Source organism: Callithrix jacchus, chromosome 8, assembly GCF_049354715.1.
Source record: "Callithrix jacchus isolate 240 chromosome 8, calJac240_pri, whole genome shotgun sequence".
NCBI classification, from domain to species: domain Eukaryota; kingdom Metazoa; phylum Chordata; class Mammalia; order Primates; family Cebidae; genus Callithrix; species Callithrix jacchus.
The window spans coordinates 137869999-137883136 of record NC_133509.1 but is presented as its reverse complement, the minus strand read 5'-3'; the positions used below and the strand labels follow the sequence as shown (position 1 = coordinate 137883136).

Sequence of the window (13138 nt, the reverse complement as noted above, 5' to 3'; positions counted from 1 at the left end):
CAGGTTCTGTGTTCCTACGTCGCTTGGAGTCGTTTTGTTTTGTTTTAACCCCATCTCCATCTTCAGTGTTGTTATTTATTTGAAATGCAGTTGGATTCATCGGTCTTAGTCAGTTTTCCATTTCAGGCTTCCCTTCCATCTTCGTTGATTGAGTTTTATTCTTTGAGTGTGTAGGACGTTAGCATGATTCCAAAACAACAAAACTGTACAAAATGGCCCTCCGAGAAGCGTTGCCCCTTCCTTATCCTGCCTACCTCCACCTGCAGCGCAGGGTTGGTAGCCGGTCTGCTGCCTTCTGCTCTGTCATCCGTGCAGACGTTTTCTTGTTTCTCCTTTGTTAAGCAAAAGGTATTATGCTAAATGTAGGCTTTGCATCTTTCAAAAAAAATAGTGAAAGGCAGCAAATAAGCTGGTTCTCCATTAGGATTGTATTTTTTCTCTTCTGGTCTTCTCCATGACTAGTCTGGATAGGAGTTTTGTGTCCAGAAAATTTTATGTAATTAGTTTTTTTAAAGAACCTATTGTGTATCTTTATCAAATGGAGACTTGGGCTTTTTAGCCATCCTCTCCTCAAAAAAAAAAAAAAATTTGAATGATGTACCCTATAAATCATTCTGTATCAGTTCATGGAGCTCATCATTCTTTTTTACATTTACATAATACTGCATTGCAGGTAACTGCTGTAGTTTATTCAGCTACTCTCCTACGGGTGGACATTTAGGTAGTTTCCGGTATTTTGCAGTTATAAATAATGTAGAAATAAGTACCCTTGTGCAAGGTGTTTTTGTGTTGGTGGTATGTCTTTAGGGTAAATTTCTAGAAGTGGGATTGCTGAATCAAAAGGGAAATAAAATACATAGGTTGCTTTATTTGATACTGTAAATTTCCCCTTTAGAGGTTACCGCTTTGTGTTCCCACCAGCACTGTAGAGAGTGCCTGTTTCCTTGCAGCTGTGCCAACCCTGTATTTTCAGACTGGAATGTTCGCCCTCTGACGGGCGAGAGATGGTGCACAGTTGTAGTTTTTCACCTTTCTCGTGGTGTTGACCGTCATGTTTGCATTTCTGTGTGTGTGCCTGTGTGAGTTGTTTATTTGATGGGTTTTACCCTTTTCTTATGGATTTCTGGCTCCGCCCCCATTATTAAAAAGTGTTTGCCTTTTATCTGTAATGTATATTACAAATGCTTTTCCCCAATTTGCCATTTGTTTTTTGATGTGGTCTATGGTGGTTTTTGCCACACAGATTTTTGAAATTGTTATGTGTAATCAAATGAGAAATCCTTTTATTAGCCCCAGAAAAAGAAAACCCATGTGGGGGTGGTGTTTTTTTTGGGGGGGGGGAGGGGTTGTTTTGTTTTTTAAATATTTTTACTTTTTCATTCATATAGTTTCATCTTTTACATGTGGATCCCGGGTCCATTTGGAATTTATTCTTGTAGGCGGCACAGGGAAGGGCTCCAATTTTATCTTTAAATGGCTCTCTAGTTGTCACAACACCAATAAGACTTTAAAAAACTTACTAAGTCTCTCTCTGCCCTACTGATTGATTAATAGTCTATACCTGATTTCTTTATGGAGTTGGTTTGTTTCTGGACATTCAACTCTGTTCCATCTTCTCTCTGCCTCTGCGCACGCTGGCACCATGCTGCTTTAACTAGGGAGGCTGTGTAGTGTTTGAAATCATACGGGCCTGACCCCCATCTCAGCCCACTCTTCAGGGTTTTCCAGGCTTTTCTGTTCATATGAACATCAGTAGCAACTTGGCTGGCTTCAAAAAAGAGGACATCGTTTTTTGTTTTTTTTTTCATCTGAGATGGGCCCTCTCAGTCTAGATTGAGGTCTTTTTTTTTTTTTTAATTTCTGGAATGTTCTCTTGGATTAGTCAAATGGTAGTCATGTTTTGTTTTGATATCTTCGGGGGCTCCAGTTATGTGTATCTTGGGCCTTCTTTGCCTGTCTCCCACTTCAGCCTCTGACTGCTTCCTGTCTGGCTGCTTTTCCTTCTTTCTTTATCTCATTTTATTCTTCTAGATCTTTTCTTCCCTTTCTTCAATTTTTCATTAGATTTTTGTTTGAATTTATTCTTGTTTGGACATCTTATAATTTGATCTTTGTTTCTGATACGATTTTATCTGTTTCTTCTCTTTCTTCCCTGAGTTAAATCAGCTCTTCTTCTGGCCATGTGTGTGTGTTTAATTGTGGGATTTTGTTGTTTTCTTTTTCATATTCCTGAATGTTTATTGGAGGATACTTTCAGCTTGGAGTGTTATTTGCTAGAGTTTCCTTTGCTTTGTGCTTTTGTTGTCTGGTTTTGAGGTCAGAATTGTCATCAGCCCATGTTTGTGTGGGATAGATCCACGTTGCTGGGGTAGTTAGTACCTGTCTGTTCTCACTGGGCTGTGGTGGCCATCACTCGAGGATGGCCCAGCTTGCTTATCCATTCTCCTGGAGTGGACATTTAGCTTGTTTCTGCCTTTTGGCTATTAGTGGTGCTGCTAGGAACATGCTTGGACTTGGCTTTTGCCGAATGTCTTTCTTTGTTTTTTTAAAGTTTCTTCCCATTCATACTGCTCAGTCATGTAAGCATACTCTGCTAGAAAAAAAGCTGTCATTCTCTCAGGTGCTCCGCACTTGCACATGTATTTGGGAGCACACAGAAAGTAGTTTAGAAACAGGCATTAGTGGGACAGACCCGTGTTTTTGTTCCTGCTCCACCATGTGCTACCGTGTAACTTTGGGCAGGTGGCTCAGCCTCTCTGTCTTCATCTAGAAAGTGCGGTTTTGGGGGTATGGGGTGGTCTGCAGCAACTTTGCCCCGTGTCACCACCTGCCTCCTGGACCTCATCTGGCCACTGCTCTCTCTCTGTGGCAGCCTCCAGCTGGCTCCCTCCAGATGTGTCCCTCTGCCCCTTTGTCCTGTTCCTACTTTCCGTGGGACTTGGCACAGAGCTTGCATGTGTGAGCCTGCCTGAGACAGCAGTGCAGATTTCTGTGTTTGTAACACCTCAGCTCGTTTCCTGGCTTCATGAAGTCAAGGCAGCGTTGTCATGTGCATAGGCGGGTGGGCTGGAGAGCAGTGCCTGGTGCCAAGGAGATGCCCAGGAGGGAAAGAGGGGTGTGTTAGCTGGGTGGGCAGACGAGGAGGAATCGCCATGGGGCCTCGCCAGGGTCACTGGGGACTAAACGAGTGGCTGTGATGTGACTCCGGCTGCCACCATGGTGACAGCTGTTCACAAGAGGGAGGATATTAGCACTTCTTCATCTGATCACCACTAGGTAAGGGCTTTGACCTGCCTAATGTGTTGCTTGGAGATGGTTAATTTATGTATTTATTTTACTAACAGAGACATTAAACCTGACAATGTCCTTTTGGACGTGAATGGTCATATCCGCCTGGCTGACTTTGGATCATGTTTGAAGATGAATGATGATGGAACTGTAGGTATTTTTGTTGGAGATTTTCCATTTGGTTTTGGGTTTGGCTTCTAGTTAGAAGGGGCTTAAGTTTTCCATTTGAGGTATAATTAAGAAACCAAGTATACTAATTAAGAAAATGAATCCGTTTCGGAGGCAGTCAAAATTTTCTATTTGGGGAGTTTTGTTTCCCAAATAAAAACTAAGTTTGAAAGCATCTTTATTGCTTTTTATGCTTCCAAAAGTAGTATGTGTGCCTCCCAGAATGGGGAGCTGTCAGGTTTTCTCACGCCGGAGGTGGCTAGAAGTGTGCCAGCCCCTCTAGCAGATCAAGTCCACTCTCCGCTTCTTCCTTAAAGTGCCCTGTCCAAGCTGGTTGGGTGGGCAGGCACCGCTGAATCACAGGCCCACGTCCCATTGGTCCCGCCGTCCACAAGAGCTCCTGTGGGCTGGCCGCGCACTCGTGCAGGGAAGTGACAGAGGCGGAGTTCTTTCTGATCCATTCAGCCTGAGCAGTTCTCACACCTGGCTCCGGGGATGCTGCTTGTACCCTGTGTCTCTTCCCAGAGGGGACCATCAAGAGAGCCTGGCCTTCTCTAGACAGGCCTGATTGTTGACTCCAGTTCCTGCCTAAGCTTCAGTCTTACAGACTCAGCCCATTGGGACAGGCCCCATACTCTCCATCGTACTGTCTGTATAGATGATTTCTCAGCCTCACCAGGCTCCTCCTGCTCTTTCTGAGGTGACCGATTCCCTCGCAGTTTTCTGCAGAGGTGTCACTGTACTCAGGCCCGTGCCTGCTCATGTAGACAGCAGGGGAGCTGTTTTCTCCCATCGGCAGGGATAGGAGCAGTCTCAGCCTCCTGGTTCCCTGTCCAGGGAGTGCCTGAGCACCCAGCTAATGCCTGGACTGACTTCTGCATGTTCCCACGAGGAAGACCACAGGGTGGGCTGCAGGTGAGCAGCCTTAGCACCCCCAGAAGCTTGCTAGCAACGCAGCCTCTTGGGCCCCATCAGAGTCTCTATTCTAACAAGAGATCCCTTAACAAGAGTCCCTGTGTTCTGCACGTGAAAACCAAAAGGCTGGCCTGCGCACACGTGGCCCCACATCACACTGGAAGCAGTGACAGAGAGTGGGAAGTGCCAGCCCTTGGGGATTTGAGGGGCTCAATTTGGGGGCTGTGGCTGGCATTTGGGCTTTGGCAGACGCCGTGGACAAGAGTTTCGTGCATTCTGAGAGCGGCATCATGTTGAGTGCTTCAAGAGCATATTTATTTGCATGAATTTTGCATTATTGAGGTTTTTAAATTCTGTTTCATGTTGTTAGAGACAAGGTTGGGGACCATGTTGCCCGCGTTGGCCTCAAACTCCCGGGCTCAAGCGGTTCTGCCCCAGCCTCCCAAGTAGCTGAGGCTACAGGCTCGACCCACTGTATATCCAACTTGAATTACTGGGTTTTAAAATCATGATCATTTGCCAGTTTTATTCTTTGATGACTTCATTTTCTGCTGCCACTGTATTTTAGAGAAAAGAGTTGGAAATACGTGATTGGGGATGCCCCAGGGTTTCCCTTCAGCACCTCCTCTCCCCTAAGGTGCAGTCCTCTGTGGCCGTGGGCACACCTGACTACATCTCACCAGAGATCCTGCAGGCAATGGAGGACGGCATGGGCAAGTACGGGCCCGAGTGTGACTGGTGGTCCCTCGGAGTCTGCATGTATGAGATGCTCTACGGAGAAACGCCGTTTTATGCAGAGTCACTCGTGGAGACCTACGGGAAGATCATGAACCATGAAGTAAGGCGCTGTATTTCATGTCCTGTTTTCTTCTGGTACCTGGCTCGGGACTCAAGTACAGAGAGCACAACTCGTGCAGGAAGATCTGTTAGGAAGAGATGATGGGGTTTGGGGTGGCCTGGAGTAGACATTGGAGAGGTGTCTGGAGGTGAGGTCACCACCAGGAGCTGTGGGTGCCAGAGCAAGGGGAAGGAGGCTCTGAGAGTGATCTCACCCGTGTTCTCGGGGAAGGATGCTGGCCTGCTATGAGCTGGCTGCCTGGAGAGGAGGCAGGTTTCTGTAGACAGACACGTCCTCTGTGTAGGTGCGTGGAGTGAGGTGCCTGGAGGTGGCCAGTTGGGAGGTCCAGGTGGGCCCTTTGACCTGTAGCTTTAGATTCTCTGGTTCGATGCCAACTTTGATTCTCAAGTCTGTTCCCCGGAAGTCAGTCACTGTAAATGATCGCATGTCTCCAGCTGATGGAGCCCTTCATCCTCCCCATCCTGTTCCTCTCTTTTCCTCCTTCCCTTTTTGAACTGTTCATTTTCTCACTTGGGCACCACCTCTCTCCACCGCCTTTGTTTTCCTTTTTATTACCATTTTTCTCTTCTGTCTGATATTTTTTATTTCTTTTTAAAATTTTTCCTAAGTCATGTGTCTTTCTAATGCCAGTTTCACCCTCTCTGCCAGCATGCTCATAGCATTTCCTCTCCCCTGCTGTCTCCCATGCACATGTGTGTACATCCCAGAATGTCCCTGGTCGAGTGCTGGCCTGTCCAGCAGCCGTTGTCCCCGTGCACACGCACATCCCAGAATGTCCCTGGTCGAGTGCTGGCCTGTCCAGCAGCCGTTGTCCCCGTGCACACGCACATCCCAGAATGTCCCTGGTTGAGTGCTGGCCTGTCTGCCAGCCCATGTCTCCCACAGTTTGCTCTCATGGGGAGCAGATTAACACTGAAGTGCTAACTGGTTCTCCATTTAACTGCAAATCACATCAAAAGATACAGTTTTTAAAAATGTTTTTCCCAAAGTCGAGGCATATTTTTTATTTATAAATTAATGTATACACCCTATAAAAACTTCAGAGCATGCAAGAGTGCATATTGTAGATGATGAAAATCACCTCATCCGCTTCTTAGCGACAAATTCTGTTAAAGTGACAATTGGTTATTACTAAGAGCCTGCCAGCAGTCAGAGCGCTGACCGTCTGTGGGCCCTTGCATCAGGCGCCCCGTGAAGCAGGTGACATTGTAGATGACAAAGGTGGTGGCTCAGCTATCAACTCACTTTACCATGGGGATGTGTGGCCTTGGCAGACCTGTGTGTGTGTGTGTGTGTGTGTGTTTTGATTTGTGGCATCATATTACATAGAAACAGTTTTTTTCATTGTATCTTTGGCATCTTTCTGGGTCAGTACCCAGACGTGTTCCTTTTTGTTTGTGCTGTGTCTTTTTTTTTGAGGTGGAGTCTCGCTCGTCACCCAGGCTGGAATGCAGTGGCATGACTTTGCCTCACTGCAGCTTCCACCTCCCGAGTGTAAGCAATCCTCCTGTCTTAGCCTCCCAAGTAGCTGAGATTTACAGGTGCCTGCCGCCACACCCAGCTAATTTTTGTGTTTTTAGTAGAGATGGAGTTTCACCATGTTGGCCAGGATGGTCTGGAATTCCTGACCTTGGGTGATCTGCCCATCTCAGCCTCCCAAAGTGCTGGGTTTACAGGTGGGAGCCACTGCGCCCGGCCCAGCCAGTATCTTTTTTTAACAAGTCTGTTTTTTTGATGGACACATAGGTAGTTTGCAGTGTGAAAATACAACGCAGTCCTGAGCATGTTGTGTTCCTCTTAGTGACTGCTTTTGTAGCGTGTTTCCAGAAGTGGAGCTGCCGTGATGCTCGCCCCGTGCGTCCTGAGGGGGCAGTGCCTGCCCCTCCTCCGTGCACGTGTGTTTCCCACCTTCCCTGTCAGTTCCGTAGGTAAAAATGTGTCATTTACAGGCAGTGTGGTCACAGGTCTACAATGAGTAAAACCAAAAGGACTGCTGGTTTTCTTGTTTGCCTCTTGGGGATGAAAATGTATTAGCTTTGGATTGTATTTAGCTCCCGTGAAGTAAAAATCGGCTCGCTTTGGAGCTGGTTTCCACATTGTTTCCCATAAAGTTCGTACATCCTGAACTCTGAGTGCATCCGCCTGTCCCCCGGTGCTTTTGCCGACACCTGCAGGAGCGATTCCAGTTCCCGTCCCACGTCACAGATGTATCTGAAGAAGCCAAGGACCTCATCCAGAGGCTCATCTGCAGCAGAGAGCGCCGGCTGGGGCAGAATGGAATAGAGGATTTCAAAAAGCACGCGTTTTTTGAAGGTCTAAACTGGGAAAATATACGCAACCTAGAAGCACCTTATATTCCCGACGTGAGCAGCCCCTCGGACACATCCAACTTTGACGTGGACGACGACGTGCTGAGAAACACGGTGAGTGAAAGCGGCGTCCTCGGGGCTGCGGCGGGTCTGACACGCGGTGCTGTCGAGGGCATTGCTAGTGAAGTCAGTACAGGGCGAAGCTGTAGAACTCGGCGCTGAAGCCAGAGTGTGCTTTCTGTTCCAGCCTTCAGCTGGGTCCTTAATGTTCCTTTAGAAAACGGTGGACGACTCCATTTCAGTAAAATTCAGTCAAACAGCTTTTTGTTTTGGACGTCAACAGAAACACTCTGGCTTTTATTTCACAGCACCGGATACTTTTCAAAGCAGTGTCACATATCACATACATCATCGTATGAGAGCTTCACTGCAGCCCTGTCACCACGTTACAGGTTTTTAGGTTGAAAGACACTGACACATGAGCTTAGCCTACAGTCCCATAGGCAGTATGGCAGCCTCTCAGTTCCTGGTCTTTTTCCCTACATGTGAGAGCACGTTAAATCTTCCTAACACGACAGCGCTTTGTGTCTGCATTGACGTTTCTTTATACAGCAAGAGTTCAGAACAAAGACAATGATAACAGATTCTGAGTCTGTGCACTGCTGTTTAAGATCCGGATTTTCCAAGTTGGGTTCTGGCTGTGAGACTCGTCTGGCATTCTGATCGGGTCTGACAGGGCCTCTTTGATGCACTAGACAGTACCTTTGGTCCTGGAGAATTTTCCTCATGTCTCGTAAAATTTAGAGAGTTTTTTACACCAAAGCACCATCATCCACTATCTGTATTTCATCCCCAGGACCTCTCGAAATGAATTACCATGAACTTGGGGAAACTCCTAGTTGTTTAACAGGAGACACAGAGGTTTTTGGGAGAAACCATGAAGTACCCTTTGTAGGCTCATGGAAAAATTAAATCTGGGCTGGGCACAGTGGCTCACACTTTGGGAGGCCAAGGCAGGCAGATCACCTGAGGTCAGAAGTTCAAGACCAGCCTGGCCAACATGGTCAAACCCTGTCTCTACTAAAAATACAAAATTAGCCAGGCATGGTGGCAGGTGCCTGTAATGCCAGCTACTCAGGAGGCTGAGACAGGAGAATCGCTTGAACCCGTGTGGCAGAGGTTGCAGTGACCTGAGATCTCGCCACTGCACTCCACCTGGGCAACAGAGCGAAACTCCATGTCAGAAAAAGAAAAAGAAAGGAAAAAGGGAAAGATCCTCAGAATGAAAAATAGAGTTATAATAAACTTACCTGAAATAGTACCTTTGGGTTCCTTTCTGCCTTGGGGCCTCTTGTCTCAGGTCAAGAACCTGAGAGTCCCCAGCCTCTGTCCCATGTCCTCAGAGGGGCCGTGCCTGTCCACATTGTTGGACTCTGCACACAGTTGTGTTGAGCAGAGGATTCTGTGGCTTTAAGAAGTCTTTGAAAATCACTAACCTGGTAACGGCCTGTGCCATTATCATCATCAAAATCAGTGCACGCATTCTGTGAACTTTATTGTACATACAGCGCTTAGGGCCAGGCTTGAGAATGACAGATCTGCCATCCTCGGCTCCCCTGCAGAGGGCACCATGGAATCCCCCTTCTCCAAGGCCACACGCTCTGCCCAGTGCCTCCAGTCACCGTGACTGTAACCGTCTTTCCTCTTTTTACCTGTTTGTTTGAACCTAGATTTCATTTGTGTTATATATGTTCTTATGCAGGAAATATTACCTCCTGGTTCTCACACAGGCTTTTCTGGATTACATTTGCCATTCATTGGTTTTACATTCACAACGGAAAGGTATGTCTGGATTTATTATTCCCCAGGGAGAACCTTCCCTTGTGGTAGATGAACAGTCAAACGCCACACTCTGTTGCGGAGCGGGGCAGGCAGGAGGGTGGGGTGTGTGCTGGGAGGGGTGTGCACTGGGAGGCCATTGCTTAAGGGAGATGGAGATGGGTTTTTGTTCTTAAAATAGGCACACCTGATTGCTACAGGTGATAATATATCCAGGTTGGCAGGCCTTTTCTCTGCAGATAGTCAAGTAGTAAAGAATTCAGGTTTCATGGTCTTCATTGTATGTTCTTCTTTTACAACCCTTTAAAAATATTAAAACCATTCTTAGCTCAAGAAAATATTAAATTCATTCTCACCTGTGATCGTGCAAAAACAGGCCACAGGCAGAATTTGTCCCAGAGGCTGTAGTTTGCCGACCCCTGACCAATAGGCCGCCAGGTTGGCAGGGGCAGCTCTGATAAAGTCAGTGGCTGTGGCAAGCAGAGCTGTGGCCACACGTGCTCACCTGAGAGCTGGCTTCCATCAGTGTTTCGTGGCCCCCTGTCCCAAATGGGCGTATTTGCAAAGTTGTGTTGCCTGAGATGTTCCACCATTTTAAAAGGAAACTGGGGCCCAGAGGAAGGGGGTGACAGGAAGCAAGGCAGGTGAGACTAGACAAGGGAGATGCGCACTGTGCCTAACGGAACACAACAGAGTTGGACCCCAGCACCTTCTGGCAGCTGGAACCACAGTTGGAAACTTCTTGGGAGGGAGATAGCCCCGTACTTCTTTTCTCTCTCTCTTTTTTTTTTTTTTTTTTTTTTTTGAGACAGTGTCTTGCTCTGTTGCCCAGGCTGGAGTGCAGTGGTGTGATCTCAGCTCACTGCAACCTCCGCCTCCCGGGTTCAAGCGATTCCCCTGCCTCATCCTCCTGAGTAGCTGGGACTGCAGGTGTGTGCCACCACAGCCACTTAATTTTTTGTATTTTGGTGGAGACGGGGTTTCACTAAGTTGGACAGGATGGTCTTGATCTCCTGACCTGGTGATCCGCCTGCCTCGGCCTCCCAAAGTGCCAGGATTACAGACGTGAGCCACCGTGCCTGGCTGATACCCCATACTTCTGCTCAAGCTTGGAGGAAATCTGTTTTGGTGCGAGATGGCAGGGTTAAAGCCTGTAAGCCAGAGTGACAGCTGCTGTCTTCCAGCCCCCGGAGGCGTTCTAGGTGGACATACTGATTTCCTAGCCCCAGTGCAGAGGTTCTTGACCTTTCTGGTACATCCAGGCTCAGTAAGTGGTTGTGACACTTGTAGGTCCCAGGCCCACGGCTGTTTGGCCAGATGGGCCTAGGGCTCCCCTCCCTTGGCAGACCCCTCGGGGCTGCAGTAGCCCAGCACCCTCAGACCACCCATGGAGAGACAGGAGTAAGCCTTCTGTAAAGGGTGCTTGGTGCCTTTGTGGGACTTGGCATAGGAGCTCAAAATTTTCCTGACTTCGTCGTCACATAAAGAGCTAAGCAGAACTCAGTAACTCCTAAAGCGGCCCAGGATTCAGCTTCTCAGGGAGCGCTGTCTGGGCATTAGCGTGTGCCTTGGACGTGTGTGTCATCGAGTGTGCTGGTCCTTGGCTGGGGGTTAGCATGCTGGTCAGTGCTAGAGCTGCTGCCTTAGCCTGCAGGGGAGAAAAGGTTGAAAGGGTTGTTCTGGATTGCTTGGCCAGTTGGTGGCCAAACCAGGAAGCTCTCGATGGTCCGTGCACACCGCTGACCTCTAGGCAAGAGCTGGGGCTGCCCCCTAAGCCTCACTTTACAGAGAATCCATGCCTCCTCATTTTGCATTTACAATTAAGTGTGAGGGATGATTTAGAAATGCCATTTCCCCTCCTTTGCAGGGGCGTTTTCTTTGGCCAGCTGTGGGGGAGTGCCCTTGTCAGTGTCTCCTTGACCATCCGGTCACTTGTCTAACTTGGGCTCCATAAACCATAAAGTCTTTTCACAGGTATTTTTGTTTGCCAATTTAAAAAGACTGTCTTTCACCCCAGGAAGTTTTAACATGCTTTGAAATTGCTGAACTCTCAGTAGATCAGAAAAACCTGTTGCTTTATTTCCAGCTGTTTTTCCGATCGAGGCTCTCTGAAGAGCATAATGCAGTCCAACACATTAACCAAAGATGAGGACGTGCAGCGGGACCTGGAGCACAGCCTGCAGATGGAGGCTTACGAGAGGAGGATCCGGAGGCTGGAGCAGGAGAAGCTGGAGCTCAGCAGGAAGTTGCAAGGTGAGGGGCGGCGCTGGCCGTGGGCGGGATGGGGGCGCTGTGGCCAGGCCGCACCTCACGCTGTCTTTCCATCCCCCAGAGTCCACCCAGACGGTGCAGTCCCTCCACGGCTCATCTCGGGCCCTCGGCAATTCAAACCGAGATAAAGAAATCAAAAAGCTAAATGAAGAGATCGAACGCTTGAAGAATAAAATAGCAGGTATGTGTTTAAAAGTATGGCTTCTTAGTCTCTATTTTTGGGCCCTCCTCTCTTAAAAGGAAATTTCAGAGTCCTTTTCATCAGGTGGGAAAGCAGAAAAAAGGTTAGGATTTAGCAAGCTTATTTAGATTTCTGAAATTTTGGTCAGTGTATTTCCCCAACTGGCTTAGTTCTTTTTTTTTTTTTTAGATGGAGATTTGCTCTGTTGCCCAGGCTGTAGTACAGTGACATGATCTCGGCTCACCGCAACCTCCGCCTCCTGGGTTCAAGCAATTCTCCTGCCTTAGCCTCCCGAGTTGCTGGGACTACAGGCATGCATCACCACACCCAGCTAATTTTGTATTTTTAATAGAGACAGGGTTTCACCGTGTTAGCCAGGCTGGTCTTGAACTCCTGACCTCAGGTGATCCACCCACCTGGGCATCCCAAAGTACTGGGATTCCAGGCATAAGCCACCGTGCCCAGCCCCACCTGGCTTAGTTCTAATGATACTATTTTATAGTCACCAGCTGGAATCAGTTCCTGATGTTTTATCTGTAAGTTCTCTGGCTGTTTTCTGCTCCTCTGTTGCAGTTTTCCGCTTTGTGGCTCTGAGACAGTCCTAGAGCGCCTTTCCTTCTAAAGCTTCATCAGTGACTCTGCCTGCTTCTTGGTGTTTGAGTGCTGGACCTACCATCACCATTTTCTTGTGGTGGCTCCTAGGTTATCAAAGTTGCCTGAAGGCTCAAATCACTGTTAAGCCTTAACCGCACACAGGTTGGCTTTGTAGTTGACTTTCGCCTCCCAAGCGCACTTTGAATCTCTGCATTTCCTCTCAGGAGCCCCACCGTCCTGATCCAAAAAAGGGCTTCTTTGATTGAGTCACTTATACACCTTTCCTGTACACTGAGAGGGACCAGGCACTGTGCTGCGTGACACAGGTTAGGGGGACTGAGGCAGACGGGTGTGTGCCACCCAAGGCCTCCCAGTCTCCAGGGGAGATTGCTGTCAGGTCAGAGTAAAGTCAGCACAGCACAGGCATTTGGCTCTGTGTGTGTGTGTGTGTCTCTGTCTGTAGCGAGCCTACTCAGCACAGCACAGGCATGCAGGTAGCTATGCCCATGACACTGTGTGTGTGTGTGTGTGTGTGTGTGTGTGTGTGTGTGTCTGTCTGTCTGTCTGTGTCTGTGTGTATGTCTGTCTGTAGGGAGCCTGTTCAGCACTGGTGTGCAGGTCATGCCCCTGACACTCTATGTGTGTGTGTGTGTGTGTGTGTGTGTAGGGAGCCTGTGTGTGTGTGTGTGTGTGTGTGTGTGTGTGTGTGTGTGT

General features: G+C 48.1%; 1 protein-coding gene across 19 annotated transcripts in view; it reads left to right on the top strand.

Annotated features, from left to right (window-relative positions):
• The window catches only part of CDC42BPB (CDC42 binding protein kinase beta), a 116273-nt gene that overhangs the window by 61937 nt on the left and 41198 nt on the right, over positions 1–13138 (top strand). For all 19 annotated transcript variants that reach the window (XR_013521612.1, XR_013521608.1, XR_013521610.1 and 16 more), the window contains exons 6-11: positions 3345–3438; positions 5009–5209; positions 7405–7653; positions 9302–9381; positions 11465–11631; positions 11711–11830. Coding sequence is in view for 12 of the 19 variants with exons in the window: in XM_054240386.2 (XP_054096361.1) it covers positions 3345–3438; positions 5009–5209; positions 7405–7653; positions 9302–9381; positions 11465–11631; positions 11711–11830 (911 nt within the window). In the remaining 7 variants the exon portion in view is untranslated. The remainder of the gene's footprint in view (positions 1–3344; positions 3439–5008; positions 5210–7404; positions 7654–9301; positions 9382–11464; positions 11632–11710; positions 11831–13138) is intronic.